The 20,647-nt window shown below is 39.8% G+C and overlaps 3 protein-coding genes and 1 pseudogene across 3 annotated transcripts; 3 read left to right on the forward strand and 1 right to left on the reverse strand.

The window, feature by feature from the left end:
• Positions 1-285: 285 nt before the first annotated feature.
• LOC103440115 (probable F-box protein At1g44080) lies at positions 286-1,425 on the reverse strand. Its single transcript, XM_008378787.1, has one exon. It carries the CDS (start codon positions 1,423-1,425, stop codon positions 286-288), a length of 1,140 nt encoding a protein of 379 aa, XP_008377009.1.
• A 614-nt stretch (positions 1,426-2,039) lies between these two features.
• On the forward strand, positions 2,040-13,319 carry LOC103440116 (probable methyltransferase PMT16; annotated as a pseudogene).
• Positions 13,320-13,607: 288 nt separating this feature from the next.
• On the forward strand, positions 13,608-14,337 carry LOC103439724 (protein MEN-8-like). The gene is made up of 2 exons (XM_008378315.4): positions 13,608-13,992; positions 14,091-14,337. The coding sequence occupies exons 1-2, from the start codon at positions 13,686-13,688 to the stop codon at positions 14,099-14,101; spliced, it is 318 nt and encodes a 105-aa protein (XP_008376537.1). The 5' UTR covers positions 13,608-13,685; the 3' UTR covers positions 14,102-14,337.
• Positions 14,338-16,431: 2,094 nt separating this feature from the next.
• LOC103439725 (protein IQ-DOMAIN 23-like) lies at positions 16,432-20,253 on the forward strand. Its single transcript, XM_008378316.4, has 4 exons — positions 16,432-16,973; positions 18,735-18,935; positions 19,067-19,144; positions 19,378-20,253. The coding sequence occupies exons 1-4, from the start codon at positions 16,587-16,589 to the stop codon at positions 20,104-20,106; spliced, it is 1,395 nt and encodes a 464-aa protein (XP_008376538.2). The 5' UTR covers positions 16,432-16,586; the 3' UTR covers positions 20,107-20,253.
• The last annotated feature ends 394 nt before the right edge of the window (positions 20,254-20,647 follow it).

The following is a 20,647-nucleotide window of genomic DNA, read 5'->3' on the forward strand; positions in this document are numbered from 1 at the left end:
TTGTATGTATGTATATATATATATATGAAAACCTTAAGAATTAATATATATATATATATATATATATATGTGTGTGTGTGTGTGTGTGTTTTGTTTAGTAAATTCTTGAATTGTTTTAATTTGAACGACCATATTCATTAGTTAAAGAAAACAAAAAAAGAATACCATTTCTCATTAAAATTGGAGGAGCCAACAGCCAATAGGAAAAGAAAAATGCAGCGACATTTTTAAGCATAGAACATGGGTTAGGATATGGCAAACATGAGAAAGAAAAAGTAAAGCCCTTTAGAGCTTAAAAGGTCGGTCAACCCAAATTGGAGGTCGATTGGTCATCTGCATAAGGGTCATAATATCTTCTGGGTAAGGTTGCGAAAAGCTTTGATCCTTGACGTTGTACACACCAAAATCATAAGATTTCATGGGTTGGAAGAATCCTTGACTAATGTTGTCGTGGCAGAAGTATATGCAGTTGGGCTGACATCCTGAATATTTCGAAGCCACCAAAGCTATCGAAGAGTTATCACCAACGAAGAGAGCAACATCACCCAAGTCGTATATTTCAGACCACTCACACTTGTGAGACTTCATTTCAAAAATTCTGAGCTGATGAGTCATTCGTCTCCCATCTATAACATCACAATACCTTTCAACCATTAAAAATCTTTTCTCATTTAAATCCACAAGGTATCTCTTGGCTGGCACTTCTCCCGTGTAGCCGGCATCCAATATTACATTGCACTTGTACTGAGCACTAGTATCAAAAGCTACAAGATTGCGTCTTCCTTGATCAACGCCGTAAAATTCATCTTTAACACGAACAACATCTTCAATTATATGCCGACTATCGGCAACAAAAGTCCATGTTGTGTCTTTACCGGGTCTAATAAAAGCCAATTGACAGTATACCTCGCATATCACCACAACAATGTAATTGTCTGCACATAATACAGGGTCTGCTGAAAGTATAGCTTTGTAGGCAAAATAGTAGCTGATAGACGAATCCCAATTCTTCAATGGTGGAACACCGCCGATGAGTGGAGGAAGGCGAATGATGGAATTTTCTTTGTTTGTCTTCCCTTTAACCCTAAAGAATGGATTAACCAGATATACTACAGAATCCTTGTCCACATATATCAACCATCCCTTTGAAGAGCCGCAGAATCGCACGTTAGGAACCTGTACGTGAAAATCAAGGACCATATTCTGCATGACATCGCACAACGACCATGTGCCTCTTTTTGCAGTCTGAATCAACAAGAGCACTGGAGTTGTCACCTTAGCACGCTGATTGTAGTTATCCTTTGCCACAGAATACCACCACTTACAAACAATGCTGAAATGCAAATAATCCTTTGGCGATTCCAATCTCTCCAAGACGGAATCTAAAAGGTGCTTATGCAAACTTTGCCAAACTACTGAAGCCATAGCTTCAACTTTCAAGCACGAATTTGCCTTGTCTCTCTATTTTTTTTTTCTTTTTTTCTTTTTTCTTTTTTTGTTGTGAGCAAAACACGTACCCCTCGTGTTTATTTATATACACTAAATTCTTTCCTTCCTGGTAGTGGTAACATCGTAAATTCGTAATCCCTCCCTGCAAGAGTAGGAGAAGATGATTTAAGGACTAGGAAAATAAATTACCCAATTCTCTAATGCTTGTTTCCCAAAACAAATAGGTCGGAGTACCAGGATTTCCTGTAACATTAAGGAAATTAATTACTCGCAAACAAAAGTTTTTTTCGAACTAAAGATACATTGCCGCTGCCTCTTATATAGCAAGGCATGCAACACAAAGCAGTAGAAATCACTCTCTTTATGACAGCTAATAGGTAATAAATAATGTCTCTTTCCCTCTATTAATCTTATTTAACTAAACTTTCCTTAATCTCTAACAAGTTAAGATATTCATAGAATTTTTTTTATCGAAATGGAAAGATCAATTAACCCTTTTGTGTTTACTATGTCATACAATAAGCTTAAATCATTAGCGAGGAGAAGAGAAAGGAAACCAGGCTGGGACATTGTTAAGGAAGTAGCACTGAATGCCCCTTGCCGCTATTGGTTCTGGTGTTGCTGGTTTTGCTGAATATGTTGAGAGTTCTGATCATGCTAATATTGTTGGAAGAGCATTACATGGCCGGTGCTGGTAAGCGTAAGTACAACTCTGTATTGATGCTTACACTTTTCTGAAAATGGAGACTTCGTAAAAGTAGAGAGTTTATATTCTGTATGAGCTTTCAACAATTTATGATGGGGATCTAAGATAAAAGGAAGGAAACAACACTATCAGCAGCATAACGAGAAAAAATAAACACAGAAATTGAACTAGTTTCCAAACCAACATTAGGCAGAAAGTAGATTCAACATTAACAACCAGCACGAAACACACAATCGGATGTCTTCAAATCTAGCATTGAATTAGAATCAATTATTGCAATTGAGAAGTTGGCCCTAAAAAAGTGGCTAAGTGGAGGGCTACATTTGATCAGCGTGATGCCCCTTTGGCCAAATAATGGTTTGGTAGGCTCCACAGAATTATACCCCAGCTATCAATTTGAGATGAATTTTTGGCAAATCAGGTCATCGTTTGCCTTTTGGACAACCTTTAGCCCTCCCCATTGGAGATGGCCTAACTTGTAACCAAACTACCCTTGAAAAAATGACATAAGCTTGTCAACCCTGAACCCACCAATTACTAGAGAGCCTAAACAAAACCAGTTCAATTGAGCTGAAAATTTAACAAAGTAAAACCGGAATAAAGAAATTATAAGCTAAATTCTTATCAGAGAGACAGATTTCAGACTAGTAACAAAATATTAACGAAATTAAACTAGTCAAACTCTTAAGCAAGTAGAAAAACAAGAAGATCGAGCAGCAGAGTCAAAATTTTGAAGACCAAGTAGAACAAAAAATCAGTGAGCTCTTTGCATTCCAGAGATCGATCGATCATAGCTTAATATACATAACCAAAACGAATAATCCTAACTAGCTGCAAAAATTTAAGCCAAAATACACGGCCGCAAATGACCTCAAGAATCGGGAGCTGTACAAGCGGAACGTTACCTTTTCGTCGACCAAAAATTTGCAGACAACTTTTAGAGAGAGTGAAACGGCAGACCTAAAACTTAAGGGGTGTGCTATCCACATATCCTATTTTACTTCTCACATATCTTTTGATAATTTTTGTCTGTTGATCTTCTTAAATTCATTCGATCCGAATGTTAAAAATTAAAAAGATGTGTAAGAAGTAAAATAGAGTGTGGATATCACACCCCAAAACTTAAAAACATGAAGAGTGAAAACAGTAGTGTTTATATACATGGCTGCATTTGAAACTCTAGAAGAATATTATTCTTGCTCATATTCATCTATGCACATTTGTTCAAGCCTTGTTGTCAGTGTATGGTTGAGATGATTCTAGGTGAGTCTTGGGTGTGTTGATCCATAAAGAAAGAAAGAAAGAAGCCAGGTTAACTTCTCTATCTATACTTGGCAAGTTATTTGGTAGCGTTACTCGGTAGGAGTAATGTTAGGTATACCAAAATTTTAAATTTAATTTACAAACTAAATAATTTATTACCAATATAAAGTAGGAAACCTTAAAAAAAACACTCTCGGTACTATTCATTTTAACAAAAAACCACATTTTTACACTAAAAAGTCAATCATGTACTATTTACTTTACCTTCTATTTTATCTTTATCATTAAAACTCAAAGTTTTCAAACCATTTTCATTAGTTTCTTTATAAAATAAGCACTCCAGCATATCTATTTCAACATTTAATCCCAATGTCTATATAAATTAGACAAACAACACCACCCCAACGTGCATCATAACCCTATTTCTTTGGGATTTGGATCCTCTCCTGGGCCCAAAGAGAGGATCTTTCCGTACCACCCAACCTCCAAGCCCTCCAAACCCTCACTATTCCCTTGGATAAAACGCAACGTCTACGACTACACCTTACCCGTCATCCTCTTCCTCTGCATCTGTTCCTACTTCTTCGGCCTCTGGCAAGTTGGCAACACGGCGACACCACCGCAGTCACCAAAACCGTCACCTCGCCAACCTTCAATCTCCCATGCAAATCCTCCAACGAAATCCAAACAACATCAATCACGTTACCCCTAGATTTCAACTCCCACCATAGCCCCAACTTCACCGCCACCACGTCCTCCCACTCCGCCGCCACAAACGAGTACCCGCGCTGCAACGCGAAATACAGCGAGTACACGCAATTAATAAACACTTGGGTAAATAATTCATTTTTAACTCGAATTTATAATGGTTATTTCTTAGAAGAAAATTGGTGACCGCATGTGAATTTTGACAATTTTCGATATAATATGACCTAAGGCGTGGATTAGAAGAAATTTTTTATTGTGACCGGAACACGAATAATACATTACGTGTTTTTATATAAGTGGTGAGAAATTGTATTCTTTAAGTTCTTAACTTTTTAACACACATATCCTACCATTTGTATAGTGACACATGGTGTACCACCTCGTGTACCGTCACACTGAAAAATTTCTCGTGGATTAGGAATAATTTTATATTGATCACCTATTTGTATCATCTTTCTAATAGAGATAGGGTCTGCCAATACATGTGAATCTTATTTCCATTAAAGAAATGATACAAATAGGTAGTAAAAGTAGTATTTTGATGAATTTGTGGTAGTTGATGATTACAACTAAATAGGAAGGGGAGGGGCGATTTAATTTCCCAAAATAAGACATTCCCTCCCTCTTAATTTTTTTGCTTTTTAAATTTACAAATTAACCCCAAAACTTGAGAAAGGAATCTCGCACGAATATCAAGTGCAAATATTTTACTATACATTGTTAACTATGCATATTTTGGTCAACCATGAAGGCTAAATTATTGGTTCCTCTATCCGAAATAAAACATTTCGATTTAAATAATTTCATCAAATCTTAATTACAGTGTTGATGATCTGTAGTTTACGACAAATCAATTTTTAAGAGAAAGATACGTGTTTGTATATCAAATGTCATGATAACATATATATTTTACATAGTCTAATTGTAACCTAATCGTAACATCAAATTATGACATCAAGTTGATCATGTGTTATAATATTTTTCGAGAAATAATTTTCTGCACCTTATTTCAAAGTTGATCTCATGCCACAAATTTTTTCGAGAAACAATTTTTCACACCTTATTTCTCATTCTGCACATTGAAAATAATTTTTTTTAATTTTTAACAAAGTCAACGCCGTTGACTTGGACACATTCCACTTGGCAGCCATGCGATGTTAATTTATTGTTTCCTCTACGTGCATGCAATGCAGGTTGCAAGTTGGGGAGCGTACCCGCTGTCCCGCGACATCCTCACCATGTCGTTCGCGCCGAGGGACACGCACGTGTCGCAAGTCCAATTTGCTCTGGACCGAGGAGTGCCCGCCCTCATCGGAGTCATTGCGTCGAGCAGACTTCCTTACCCTTCTAGAGCCTTTGACATGGCCCATTGCTCTCGCTGCCTCATTCCTTGGGGCCAACACGGTAAACTTCATATCAACTCCAAAATTCACATTTGTTACCGGTAGTGGCGGATTCAGATTTTCAAGATCCGGGGGGTCCCAATATAAAAGTTATATATATATATATATATATATATATTGGGGCCAACATGGTAAACTTCATATCAGCTCTAAAATTCACATTTGTTACCGGTAGTGGCGGATTCAGATTTTCAAGATCGGGGGGGGGGGGGGGTTCCCAATATAAAAGCTTTATATATATGACTAATTTGGTTCTATATCATTATTTTCTACTGAATTTAGTTCATCGAATAAATCAAAATTAATCTCAAGGGTAATAAAACCAACAAATTCTCCTCAGCAACTGTTGACCCTAGAAATTACAAAGCCTACGTGGCGCGCAGGCCGAATATATTCTAAGCTAACTACGTCCTTCGGTGATTGCGGGGCGTGCCAACTCGTCGGCCGAGGCTCGGCCGAGGAGTAAATTTGATGATGCTGCGTTGGGTCGCGCTACTGACTTCTGCGTCTTGCGATTGCGGCCGAGAAAGGAACGCGTCTCGGCCTCTCGGGTTCTCGAGCCTGAAGACAAGGCTGCTATTTCTTACAAAGTTCACGAACCGAATTCGGCTTACAATGTGCCGAATGTAATAACTGTAACACCTCACCTCGCCGAGAAGGCTAATGAGATGACCTCGACCAACAAGGATTCGAAAACCCTTCTCGACCGAGACTTGGATAGGCAATCGACCGTTCTCGCCGCAGTGCTGTTGATGCCAACGGAAGATACTGCGAGACCGACCGACTCTACGGTGACAGAGCTATCTATGCCGACTTAAGATATCACCGGTTGCTTCCACAGTGCTGTTGATGCCAACGGAAGATGTGTCAGCGAAAAAAGAAAAGAAAAAGATCTCAAGTTGTGAGAGTTTGCGCAGGGCAATTTTGTATTGATGTTTGTGGGGTCGCGCTACTGACTTCTGCGTCTTGCGATTGCGGCCGAGAAAGGAACGCGTCTCGGCCTCTTGGGTTCTCGAGCCTGAAGACAAGGCTGCTATTTCTTACAAAGTTCACGAACCGAATTCGGCTTACAATGTGCCGAATGTAATAACTGTAACACCTCACCTCGCCGAGAAGGCTAATGAGATGACCTCGACCAACAAGGATTCGAAAACCCTTCTCGACCGAGACTTGGATAGGCAATCGACCGTTCTCGCCGCAGTGCTGTTGATGCCAACGGAAGATACTGCGAGACCGACCGACTCTACGGTGACAGAGCTATCTATGCCGACTTAAGATATCACCGGTTGCTTCCACAGTGCTCTGTATTTATAGGAGCAAATGTTGTGTGACGCGGCCAAATAATTTTGTAGAGTCCAAGTGTAACTCTATTTTGTGGAATTGACCTTGATCCCGTATCAAATATGACGCGCATATCCTTCAGATAAACCCTGATCCCGTATCAAATACGCCGCACATATCGTTCAGATAAATAAAGCCTACCTAGGCTTTATCACATCTCACTAGAGATCTAAACCACCTAGGCTTCTTATTAAAAAACATGAGAAACCTTTAAACCCATATTGCCATCACCATGCAAAACCATCATCTCCATTGTCGCATGCCACGTGCACAAAACCAATCCCAAAAAACCATGCATTAGGATAGAATCTCCATATTGCACAATTCTTTTGCAAATTACACGTTTTGGCATGTTTGGATTTATCCCTTATCACTTCATTATCTTTACATCCCATGCATGCATGTCCAGCAAAACAAACCAACCTGATTCAAAGCTCACTTCCCCATCACAACTCTACTTGCCTCCATCCCATTTATTTTGCATAAAAACCGAGATAGCTTATTAAAAAAATAATTATTACGATTAAAAATCATAATATTATCTCTTAACAATAATATCTAAACTTTCTTATCCAACGGTTGAGAACCATGCTTACTCAACGGCTTCGATTGCTTAGGCCGATGTGTAAAATCGGGTCCAAACATTGCCCCCCAGTTTCCGTGAGCTTCGGCTCGTAAGCCGAATGGTTAAGGAAATTAATTGCTCGTAGCCAACAACACTTCGTTGTATTGCCGAAACAAATTTTGTCTATCGGCATTAAAATCACCTATGTTCTGCCAATGTCATAACCTCCCTCATTTCCTTTACACATATATGCCGAGGCTTATACATGAGGTGGTCGAGGCCGAGGCCTTTGTAAAGTGGCCGAGGTCAGGACCGAAACAGAATAAGACGTCGGCCTGCCTATATATATAAACCCGTTTTACTCGGCCATATACAAATCATTCCTGACAGTGCAACAACACGATGAAACCACGTGGTCTTGATCAAAATCTCGTGGTATCGTCGAACAAGAGAAAAATTTCTCGGCAAACAAAAAGCACATCATGCTATTATGAACTCATAGTTGAGCAAGTGTGGCCGAGAAGGTTTTATGGCATGATAATCCACCTTTGGCCGAGCTCGACCTGCTTATATATATATATATATATACTCTCCACCGCATGGCATGAATTGATCTGCACCCATACATCCATTGAGGCCTGCATGCTCTGTCGTCCATGATACCCAAAGCCACATCCAGAAGGGTCTTGTCTTCCATCATTCAAAGGGATGTCAAAAATACTTTAAAGTCGAGCACGAGCAGCTTATCATCTCCATCTTCGACGACCCGAGTGTCAACAATCATGAAAAGAAGCATGATGGCGCTGCTATATATATATATATATATATTAAACCCAATGTCAGCAACGCAGCAAATAAACATTTCAGAAACTAGCATACTAGGCCGAGGTCGAGAAAAGGCAGGTTGAGAAAAATTAGAACGAGCTCGAGAAACATGGGGCCGAGAAAAAGGGAGCTCGGCCTGCCCATAATTCATCAATATGCTGCTGTCTCCTAATATATATATATATATATATATATATATATATATATATATATATATATATATTAACTATGCATTATTCCACCGTTTACCATTACCAATCTTTGAAAAGCCAACCTTTGAACAGTCAACTCCATCCACGCATGGCGTTGCGAGACCTTTATTTCAAATATGGGTACGGCACGACCTCTGAAAACCTTAAACAAACTTGTGTTCATCCAAATCTCCTCAACTTTTTTGTAGTTCTTTTATTCGGCCGACTCCAAAGCCAATCTCGTCGAGTGAAGATCGGGCTACGCGAAGGCCTAACTGCAAACGTCCGTCTTTTCTCGGCTTGACTAAAGAAACAACCTTTTAAGCCGAACACACCATATTTTGAATTGCCGCACCATCTTGTTACCCCCTTTATTTCCTTGAGCATCGGCTGATCAGCCGAATGGTTAAGAAATATATTCTTATTCATGATAGCTCGGCCTATTGAGAAAACTGGCAGCTCAGCAACGCCAATTATACCATCTTCTTAAGCATCGGCTGAATAGCCGAATGGTGAAGAAAATAAATTCTTATTTTTTATTCTATTTTTTTTTTTTTTTAGCAAAAGAAAACCAAAGTGGCCGAACCATAAAGTGGAGGAGGCCAACGATGCTTTATTCCAAGCTGAGATCTGGTAATAACGAAATTTTGAAATTGAGTTCGCCTTGAGTCAAATAAAGAATTTTCTCCAAATATTTTTGACTTGGCGAAATATTTCCCACTTTCGGCTGCCGAATATGTTGAACAATTATTATGCCCCCCAGGCATAATAATTTCGCCAATTTCGGCTTTTAACCCAAATAACTTGGCCGAATGGAATTTCTCTATATCGGCCTCATCACTAATAATCATATCGATTGGCGTGGTTTTTCTGGCTAGGCCTATGTCTCGGCCTTGTTCGTCATTGGAGCACTTTTCTGGCGAATCATTTTTTGAGTCGATTTGTGGCTCAGAAACTTTAACTTTTTCTTCTAGGCCTACCACACTTTCAGTCTCGACCGAAAAAATAGGTGGCCTAGGTTTTTCTTCTTGGCCGACCATATTTTCAGCCTCGACCGAAAAAATAAGTGGCCTTTGTTCTTCGGCCAAATTAACAATTTTCTTAGGCCGATGTCTGATTACGGCCGGAGCGAAAAATTGCCCCCCGGACTTTGGGCCTAACCATTTTTCAAATGGAATTGATCTGTAATCAGAAACATAAGGAAAATTTTCTTCATCTAGCCAGGCATTAAATCGAGCCTTGTCTTCATTTACCCATTGCCCTTGTAGTATAACAGGAGCTTTCATTTTCAACATGCAAGCGAATGACTTTTGCATCTCTCTACGGCCACGAAGGACTTTTTCTGCTTCCAAAGATTTTTTACATTCCTCATTATGTTTTTTCAATTCCTCCAGGAGCTCGTACAATCGGCTACGTTGAGCCAGATTGGAATCTTGATATATCATATGAACTTCGTAGTATAGCACTGGTCCCACTGGGCGTGCCAAAATGTTGACCCTAGAAATTACAAAGCCTACGTGGCGCGCAGGCCGAATATATTCTAAGCTAACTACGTCCTTCGGTGATTGCGGGGCGTGCCAACTCGTCGGCCGAGGCTCGGCCGAGGAGTAAATTTGATGATGCTGCGTTGGGTCGCGCTACTGACTTCTGCGTCTTGCGATTGCGGCCGAGAAAGGAACGCGTCTCGGCCTCTTGGGTTCTCGAGCCTGAAGACAAGGCTGCTATTTCTTACAAAGTTCACGAACCGAATTCGGCTTACAATGTGCCGAATGTAATAACTGTAACACCTCACCTCGCCGAGAAGGCTAATGAGATGACCTCGACCAACAAGGATTCGAAAACCCTTCTCGACCGAGACTTGGATAGGCAATCGACCGTTCTCGCCGCAGTGCTGTTGATGCCAACGGAAGATACTGCGAGACCGACCGACTCTACGGTGACAGAGCTATCTATGCCGACTTAAGATATCACCGGTTGCTTCCACAGTGCTCTGTATTTATAGGAGCAAATGTTGTGTGACGCGGCCAAATAATTTTGTAGAGTCCAAGTGTAACTCTATTTTGTGGAATTGACCTTGATCCCGTATCAAATATGACGCGCATATCCTTCAGATAAACCCTGATCCCGTATCAAATACGCCGCACATATCGTTCAGATAAATAAAGCCTACCTAGGCTTTATCACATCTCACTAGAGATCTAAACCACCTAGGCTTCTTATTAAAAAACATGAGAAACCTTTAAACCCATATTGCCATCACCATGCAAAACCATCATCTCCATTGTCGCATGCCACGTGCACAAAACCAATCCCAAAAAACCATGCATTAGGATAGAATCTCCATATTGCACAATTCTTTTGCAAATTACACGTTTTGGCATGTTTGGATTTATCCCTTATCACTTCATTATCTTTACATCCCATGCATGCATGTCCAGCAAAACAAACCAACCTGATTCAAAGCTCACTTCCCCATCACAACTCTACTTGCCTCCATCCCATTTATTTTGCATAAAAACCGAGATAGCTTATTAAAAAAATAATTATTACGATTAAAAATCATAATATTATCTCTTAACAATAATATCTAAACTTTCTTATCCAACGGTTGAGAACCATGCTTACTCAACGGCTTCGATTGCTTAGGCCGATGTGTAAAATCGGGTCCAAACAGCAACATAATGCAATTAGTGACTCTACAAAGATAAAATTTACTAATGTAAGATATATCTTATTAATTGAGAGTTGGGGCTAGAGTCTAGGATTAAAAAACTTATATGAATTTGGAAGAAATTAAATTAGGTAGCTAAAGGCGGTGGAACGGCAAATGGTGGTGGGGAATAGGGTAACTTGGGTTTAAAGTTAGAAGGTTGCGACGATTGGGGTTAGGAGTTCTTAAATATAATTTAGGGATATTGGAAAAGATCGGGGTTCTTAGACGAGAAAACAGAGATATTTTAGTTTTTAAATTTTTTATAATGACTAGGCTAAAAAATGTTGTCGTTTTGGCTACGTCTTTTAAAACAAAAATTAAAAACCTCTTCTTTTTCTTTGTTATAAGCACTGTTGCCTGCACATCCGTGGAGGCAACAAGCCTCTCCACTGCACTTGCCCAAATTGTTGAAGGGTCCCGAAGGTCGATCACAAGTGTTTCTTCGAGCTTCCGAAGGGTCCCGGGACCCCTCAAGTCCCTACATGGATCCGCCAGTGGTCATCGGCTTATATTATAACCCGTGAATTAATTATTACATGTCCGCCTAATTTTGTACATTTTGAATTGGAACAGACGGGATTTACTTAACGGAGGTGGATTGAGTTCTGCGACCGGGCGGGTACTGGATTCTATCGGGCCCACCGATCCTCTGGGCAAAATATTGGAAGGGTTGGGAAAGAACCAAAGAGGATTTGAATGAGGAGCAGACTTCCATAGAGGATATAGCCGAGGGCCTTTGCTGGAAAAAGTTGGTGGAAAAGGACGACATTGCCATTTGGCTAAAACCAACCAACCATTTGAGTTGCGAAAACAACCGTAAGCTCGGCAAGGCTCGCAATTTCTGCTCCTCCAATGATCCTGATACGGCTTGGTATGTGTTCACTTTAGTTTTGTCTTTTAAAGTCATAAATGTTACGGTTTTATTAAGATTAGTGTCGTGCACAGAAAAACATAGAACTATTTCCTTAAACTCATCTATTTCTTTTTCTTGTAAAAAATGCAGGTACACAAAGTTGGAGACTTGTTTGACCCCATTGCCAGAAGTTTCAGATAATGAAGAAGTTGCAGGAGGAAAATTGGCAAACTGGCCACATAGGCTCAATGCAATCCCGCCAAGGATTAGCAAGGGAGCTGTGGAAGGTGTGACGGCTGATGTTTTTAAGCAAGATTCGGAGCTGTGGAAGAAGAGGGTTTCGTATTATGAATCGGTGAATAATCAGCTCGGAAACCCTGGAAGGTACAAAAACATTTTGGACATGAATGCACAACTGGGTGGATTTGCTGCTGCCGTAGTTGATCTGCCTGTCTGGGTCATGAATGTCGTTCCGGTGGAAGTTAAGGCTAACACACTAGGAACCATCTACGAACGAGGACTGATTGGAACATATCAGAATTGGTAAATCCAATAACATTTTATCATACATTTTTTATGACATATATAAATATTTCAAGGCCGGCTAACACACTCGGAGTTGTATTACTTTTGCAGGTGTGAAGCAATGTCTACATATCCAAGAACTTATGACTTCATTCATGCTGATTCAGTGTTTAGCCTGTATCAGGATAGGTAAACCTGAAACTCATAATATACTTCAAATGTTTAAAAAACATTTGCTAAGCTTTACGTGCATTAGTTATTTGTGTGTGACAATTAGTAAAATGTACCAATGTGTGTCACAGTCGAGTTGCAGATGCAATGCAGATGACATTTTGCTGGAGATGGACAGAATTCTGAGGCTAGATGGGAGCGTGATCATTTGAGATGATGTAGATGTGTTGGTGAAGATCAAGCATTATCAACGGCATGGAATGGGACAGTCGGATTGTAGACTACGAAGACGGTCCTCACGAGAGGGAAAAACTGCTGTTCACCGTGAAAAAGTATTGGACAGTTCCTGCTGCAGCTGAAGATGAATCTTCCTCCTAGCATTGGCATTTTGTTTTGCTCTGTTTGGTACTTAAAATTCATGATTCTCTTTGCAAGGCATTTGCTCTTCCAGCCGAAAGCAGCTGATTTTTCATATAATGGAAGGGTTCTATCCAAATCTCAATTTTCTCAGACCAGCAGCTGATTTTATATTACAATCTAACAATTGAGATGTTGTGCGAACACATGTTCAATACGAACAAATGGAAAAACTATCATTGTCGATCATTAAGTGGCACATTTACACATTGAGCGGTGTAGCATGATTTCAAGTGTTTACTACACTATCTAATTGGTCTAATACATAACACCTGATGCATCATTTGTGAATTTCATACTCTAACAAGCGTTTGTATCTTAAAAAATAACAAAATTTAACTGGGTCATGAGACCTACATGATTTTCCCCTACACGAAATTGTTCATCTAACCAGCAGTAATTAGGTGATTCATACATGAAGCCACCTCTTCCTTGCCCAATTGCCACCTATAAATGGACTTGATTATCCTACAAGATAATCCATAGTTAATCAGAAATCTTAATCCATACAATTAGTATTAATTACCTTATAACACAAACGGTGGAGTGGTAATCATGGCATCCTTCAAGTATCTTATCAACTCTTTCAGCTGCTTCCAAGCTGCTACAATCCTTGTGTTGTTGATTGCCCTGAGCCTCTCAGTGCATACTCAGAAGGCTGATGCTCAGGGCGGCAGTTGCTCGGCCGAGCTGAGCAGCCTAAATGTGTGTGCACCTTTTGTGGTGCCTGGCTCCACCAACACCAACCCGAGCTCTGATTGTTGTAGCGCGCTCCAAGCCGTCCATCCTGAATGCATTTGCAACGCCGTCAGGGTCGCCGCTCGCCTCCCCGCCCAGTGCAATCTCTCCCCCCTCACTTGTGGTTAGTCAACTAAAAGTATATGTTTAATTGATCATCGTACATTAATTACAATTTGTAGGATTAATTAATATCGTTTTATACTTTAATCCCTTTTGCAGACACCAACTGATGCGCTACTACGATGCTGCCAAGGGCATAATGTTGAAGTTTCATCATTTTGCTTATGTTGTCTTTTTTCCTTTTTTCTTCCCTCGAATGTATGCTCTCATCTGTGATGATATGGGGATCAGAGAGAGAGCCTAATGTTGTTGAATAAAATGGGAAAAATGTTTCAACTTTGAGGAACAAGAAGTTTTTGAATTCTACTCCGATAATAATGACAACAATATATGACCTTATCGAGAACATATGACTATAAGTCTACTTATATGGGTATATCATCTTGACATTGAGGGCAAAACTTTGCGCAATGAAAATGTCGTTTCTTTGTTACTGAAAGGTCTTCGAGTCATAGAAATAGCCTATTGGCAAAGTAAGAGTAGGACTGTGTAAAATAGACATTTCCTTGACTCTTGCAATGCGGGGAGCCTTGTTGGATCGGTGTCGCCCTTTTATATCATCTTGACATTAAAGCCTGAGGATGCTCAAGCTTTCACTTCAAGTAGCACTGACTGCAAATGGCAAGTACTCTAGTACACTAAGAATTCAGAATATAGATGCATCCCTACAAAAGTCCGCCATTGTATGCTCAAGCTTTTATGTTCATGTCTTGTTAGCCAGTTTGGATCTTTCGATGTTCCTTACACAGGGTTTGTACAACTTTGAAACGAAGCGGGTCGTTCAGTGCATGCACGAACAAGCTAAAACTGGTGATAAACCAACAAACTGATCCTAACATGTTCTTTTCGAACGAACACGATTCACGTGGTCATTCTCAACTACTGCAGGTAGATGATGGCGGAGCCACCCACAAGGCTAAGGTGAGTTGTAGCCCAGGAAGGTTTTCTGTAAAAGTAGTGTTATCCATACATTCATTTTTACTTCTCACACATCCTTCTCAATTTTCGGATGTCAGATCGAATGAATTGAAGATGATTAATGGAAAAAAATTAATAAGGGTGTGTTAGAGGTAAAAATAAGTGTGTGAATAACACTATTCATTAGTGTGAATAGCACTATTCATTAGTGTGAATAACACTATTCAATACATGTCATTATTTAATGTATATATAGCAGAGGATAGGTAATCAATAATACGTTTTATGCTACAAATTATAAATTAGTTATATCTCTCGTCCTCCTTTGTCCTATTCATAAAGGAAAAATATCATTTATCACATGCGATTTAGCCTATGTGCTTCTTACTGAAGAAAATAAATTTTTTTTTTTTAAATCCACAATTAGATCCCTATTTTCACATTTCCTTACTTTCCTCTGCGATTTTCTAATGAATATCACATTTGGTATGCTGTAAATCTCTTTATTTACTTATTCTTGATTTAATTAGTAGGTTAACTATTTATATGGTCTTTGAATTTATCAATTAGGGTTATGATTTAGAAAATAGTTTATATTCGGTGTAGTTCTTTTATTTGATTATTATATAATTTGATATAAGCAAATATAATTTTATGCTACTAATTTCAGCCAACCTATCCAAGAAAAAAATCCTAACTCCGCCCTACCATCTTGTTGACACTCAACTGTTCATGTTTTTTTTGGAGGTTTTCTGTAGGCTATGGATCCCGATGTCCAAACTCCTTCGTCCTTTGGGATTTTTTTTTAATTTTTATTTTTAAACGGCAGATAGAGCACTTCAGAGCTCCTCTGTTAAACTATGTTGTATAGTGTAGAGTCTCAAATGTCTGAAATGCCTATTTTTGGTTTCTAAATATAATTTTGAAGAGGCACTCTTCATATGATAATTTCTCCATTTATCCTTTCATTTTTCTGTTTTTGTTTTAGTTGTAATTCTCCAACTAAAAACTGCAAGTTTTCAGAAGAGAACACTTGGGGCAGACTTAGTCTGACCATCAAATATCGACAAGTATATTGACTATCGTTGTATTGATTAACCATAATTCAACTACATAGTTGTCGATATGTTTGTCAGTTGAAGTCTACGTGTAAAGCAAGCACCACGGGGTGGCCCCTCCACATAGCTCGTTCTGAGTTCGATTTCTAGTGCTGGTGAACGCACGATAATGGCGAGAGGGCAGTTAAAATGCCTCTACGAGTCATCCCGTTGTTAAAAACTCATTTTGCCTTTAGATGGCAGAGTTGAAATTTGCTCAACATTTAACAAATGGATCAATGTGCATATTGTAGCCCAACTAGAGATGTAAAACCCAGGAGGAAAGCCCAACACGAATATTGTAGACACTCCAAAAGTTCTTTGTATTTTGCATTTTAAATGCGCCGGGCCCACCCAACTGTGCGACAAAGCTCATCCTTGTCCGCCTCCCCCACTCTTAAAATTCTTCAAAACCCCAAACACTCGTCCACAATCTTTGCTTTCATCTCCATCACTCACTCCCTTGTCACTCCAACACTCCTTATTTCTGCTTTTGGCTTTTGGCTTCTCCCTCACGCACCCCCCACAAATTCCCCAACTCCGTCGTCCCATGTGCTTCTTCTTTCCACTGCAATGAGAAATGGGATTTTTCCGGCGACTCTTCGGCCCCAAACGGCCCAAAAACAACCCGTCTCCGACGAACAAGCACACCACTAAGGAAAAGAGTCAAAAGACTACTACTTCTGGGTCTAACAAGCACAAGCCCGGCGCCTCCACGTCATCACCTGCTGCTCAGGAATGGGCGGGCCTGGACGCCAACGAGCATGCCATAGCCGTAGCAGCCGCTACGGCCGCAGTCGCTGAGGCTGCTCTCGCGGCGGCTCATGCGGCGGCTGAGGTCGTCCGCCTCACTAATGGCGCTCCACCAGGGACCTCCTCGCAAGTCAGCCTTCCCACGGCGGCGCCTTCAACCGTCCGCCGCCATCTCGCCGCAGTGAAGATACAGTCGACTTTCCGGCGATATCTGGTAAGTGACTTCGCCTTTTTTAATTCTTTTCCGTTTCTACCCCTGTCCGTAGCTGAAATTACCTTTGGAAATGGCAAGTTTTCATTTTTCCAAGGATCTTCCCTTCCTCTTTTACTACCCAATTTCGAAGTTTGGAGCTTCATAACATAGATTTTCACAAAAAAAATACAAATTTAGATTTCCGCCGACACTGCTGCAGTTGACGTGTCAACTCGCTGGGTCGCTGTCGGACGTGTTCAGGCAGTGATTCTCTGTGGTATCCACAGAATTGTGTACTGTACCTTTACCAAATGTACGTGTAATCCGTACTTACCATGTTCTGGAGTATTCTTCTTTATTCGTCACACAAGGGTTACTATGGTCTTTTCCACTTGTATTTAGAATGTCCAAGATGACGTGGGCCCAGCTGATTGGACAGTTACATCCATCATTCTTCATCAACAATTTAAGGCTTGATTGAAAATTCATTTAAAAAAATTTAAAGTATTTTTAGAGAAAATATTTTTAAATTTTAAAATCATTTAAAATGTTTTTTTTCGAAATTAACTTGTTTTCTTTCATAAAGATTCATTGCAAAAATATATTCACCGAAAGGCATTTAAGCTATTTTAAAAGCAGTTTCAAACAAAAAATTTTACAGTATGCTCGAAACATAAGTATATACGTTATATATCATTATATAAATAAAGAGATATTTTAATAAAAAAAAAAACCTTTATCTACTTGTATAATATCTTATGATATACCACTGCGTATGCCGGCTTCCTGGAAAAATATCTCCTTCCGAAAGAGCCCCAATTCTATTCTGCCGTTGCCTGTTACCAATGCCAGATTACATGCGGAAGGACAAAACTGTCATTTTGTAGAAATTTAACCTTGGTACGGTATTCCAGCTAGGCTGGTGGGCCCATTGTAGCCTTTCTGTTGATATGATGGCTATGTTCTCCCTTTCTGGTGGTATGATGATGGCTTTCACTTGAAGAAAAACTGCTCCCATACTTTCCTTTTTCCACTTGCGTTCAAATTCAAACTGACTAGTGGGAATTTGATCAAGTTGGGATTTATTTAGGGGTATGATATCCATCCTCTTTTTTACTTCTCTTACATTCTTTTAATTTTCGATCGTCAGATCGGATGAATTAAAAAAAAAATCAAAGAACATAAGGAAAAGTAAAAAAGATATGTGGATAGCACACTTCTTTATTTAACTTAACCTTTGATTAATTAATAGAGTAAGTAGCATAGGTTAACTTGATGAAATTGCAATAGGATGCTTTTACTTAAGAGCCCGTTTGGGACGTTTGGGACGGTTTACGTAGAAATCACTTCTGCTAATAAGCACCTTTGTGAGAAATGTTGGACCTGAAAGCAATCTTAAGTTCTTATGTCAAGTGTAGTAAAAAACGTTATTATACTTTTTAGAATCAGTCTCAAACATGCTCAAGTATGTGACTTTATATTACGCAGATGATTGATGGTTTTTTTTAATATTCTTGTTCTTTCTTTTGTTTGATTATTTAGTAGGGAATCCTTGTTAGTGAGATCATGATTTCATCCACAAGCCTGTCCCTTTCTATAAGTTGTAAGCTAGAGATGAGTTGTCAGTGTCCTACCTAATTTTCAAATTCACGGGAAATAACGTCACGGTTAAGAACTTAAGAAATTGTTTCATACGTTCGATGTGTACTGTATTTTGTTAATTAGTAGTACGCTGCAATATCGATGGTCTGATTGCCCGAAACTTTGTGGCACTGTGAAAAGGCAAGAAGGGCCCTAAGAGCACTCAAATCACTAGTGAAGCTTCAAGCTTTGGTGAGAGGCCACATTGTGAGAAAGCAATCGGCAGACATGCTCAGGCGTATGCAGACACTGGTTCGAGTCCAAGCCCGAGCGCGCGCAACTCGATCGCTCATGTCTGAATCACTACATTCTAGCAGCAAATCCTTCCTATCGTATCACCCGGTAAGCAGACTTTATACTATGTATCATGAATCCGCCACTAGTGTTTTAGTGATTTTGATTACTATATGTCGAGTCCAACTTTGCTTAATGCGACGTAATTGGTATTCATTTTCTTTGATGTTTACTTGCAGCTGCCAGAAAGCCCTGACAAAATTGGACACCAGCACCGCGTATATAGCAGCAAATTTGACGGGCCCTCGATACTGCAGGTATTTACTTCAATTGCTGTGTAATGTAGAATTTCATTCAGGCCTTGTATGATACTTTACAATTACTTACATGTAATTGTGGGATTCCTTTCAATCAAATTCAACCCTTGTGAATGAAATTCAATCTTGAGACATTGTTGAACTTTATTTCTTCGATGTTTATCTCGATTTCATTTGTTTAACTTTAAATGAAACTTGGATTTAATCAAATTACTGTACGCCGTTATTTTTAGAGATGCGGTTCAAATTCAAAGGTAGACAGAAGACGGCTGGCGTCAGGTTGGTTAGACCAGTGGATGGAAGAAAGTGCACGCCGAGATGGTTCACTGAGATATGAGCACTCAGATGATATGAAGGTTGACAAAGTTCTTGAAGTAGATACTTGGAAGCCTCACTTGGGGTCCCAACGTAGACCCCAGACCTTTCAAACAGCACATCGCGTTCTGTCTTCAGATCATTACAACCCAAGCTTTATGACATATGACTCTCCATCAAAACGCTCGACAAAAGGATCAAACTTCAATCGAAATCAAGCTCCTATCGATGTTGTTTCACTGCCATCTCTGAAATATCCCTTGGCAACGGATGAAGCAGCTTTTAGGACCACCGAGAACAGCCCACAAGCATTTTCTGCCTCCTCTAGACCTGGAACCAGTGGTAGAAGATGTCATCCCTTCACGCCGGCAAGGAGTGAGTGCTCGTGGGGTTTCTTTAATGGGTATGCCGGTTGCCCTAACTACATGGCTAACACGGAATCATTCCGCGCAAAGGTCAGGTCACAAAGTGCCCCTAGGCAAAGGCTTGAGTTTGATAAATATGGTTTGACCAAGAAGTCTGTTCCGGAGTTTTGGGATGCAGGAACTTATTCAGATACGAGTTTTGCTGAGGATGGTGACCTCCGAAATAGAGCCTTTTTCAGCCCTAGCCGCCTGAATCGAGTCGGAAGCTCCAATCCACGGTGATGTTGCGTGTCTTCTTTTTCCATATATGTATTTCTGTATGGTAGCGATGTTTGTGAGTTTAATTACTTGACCTTAGATGTACAAACACTGTTCTTACCATCAAACTCTGGCACTATGGTTGTCAAAATATGAACATAGCTTCCGAAACTGCGACTGTACCTTCACGGATTCAAACTCCATTACGATGTAATTTTGATTGTGTGCTTGTATACATATCAAACTTTTAATCTAGTATTGCTTGTAAGACCACTTGAGCCTTTAGAATAATTTCCTTTTTATTTTCTCATACCAATTGGTTGTCTTGCACCAAAGAATAACTTACATCGGGGATATATCCCGCTTTCCTCATCTCACTCTGTCACTCATCACGTGATAGGTAGAGAGAGTGCAGATATATCCCCGTGACGGAGAAGTGTTCCTTTGACACCCTAAAAGTCGAACCTAGCTCCCTCCTCTGCAGTTGAATCCCGACTCTTTATTTTGGTCTTCCACTTATATAGTTTTCAAAACCGACTCAGTGCAAATTTGTGACTCATAGTAT

The sequence above is a fragment of the Malus domestica genome, chromosome 07 (genome assembly GCF_042453785.1).
Source record: "Malus domestica chromosome 07, GDT2T_hap1".
Classification (NCBI taxonomy): domain Eukaryota; kingdom Viridiplantae; phylum Streptophyta; class Magnoliopsida; order Rosales; family Rosaceae; genus Malus; species Malus domestica.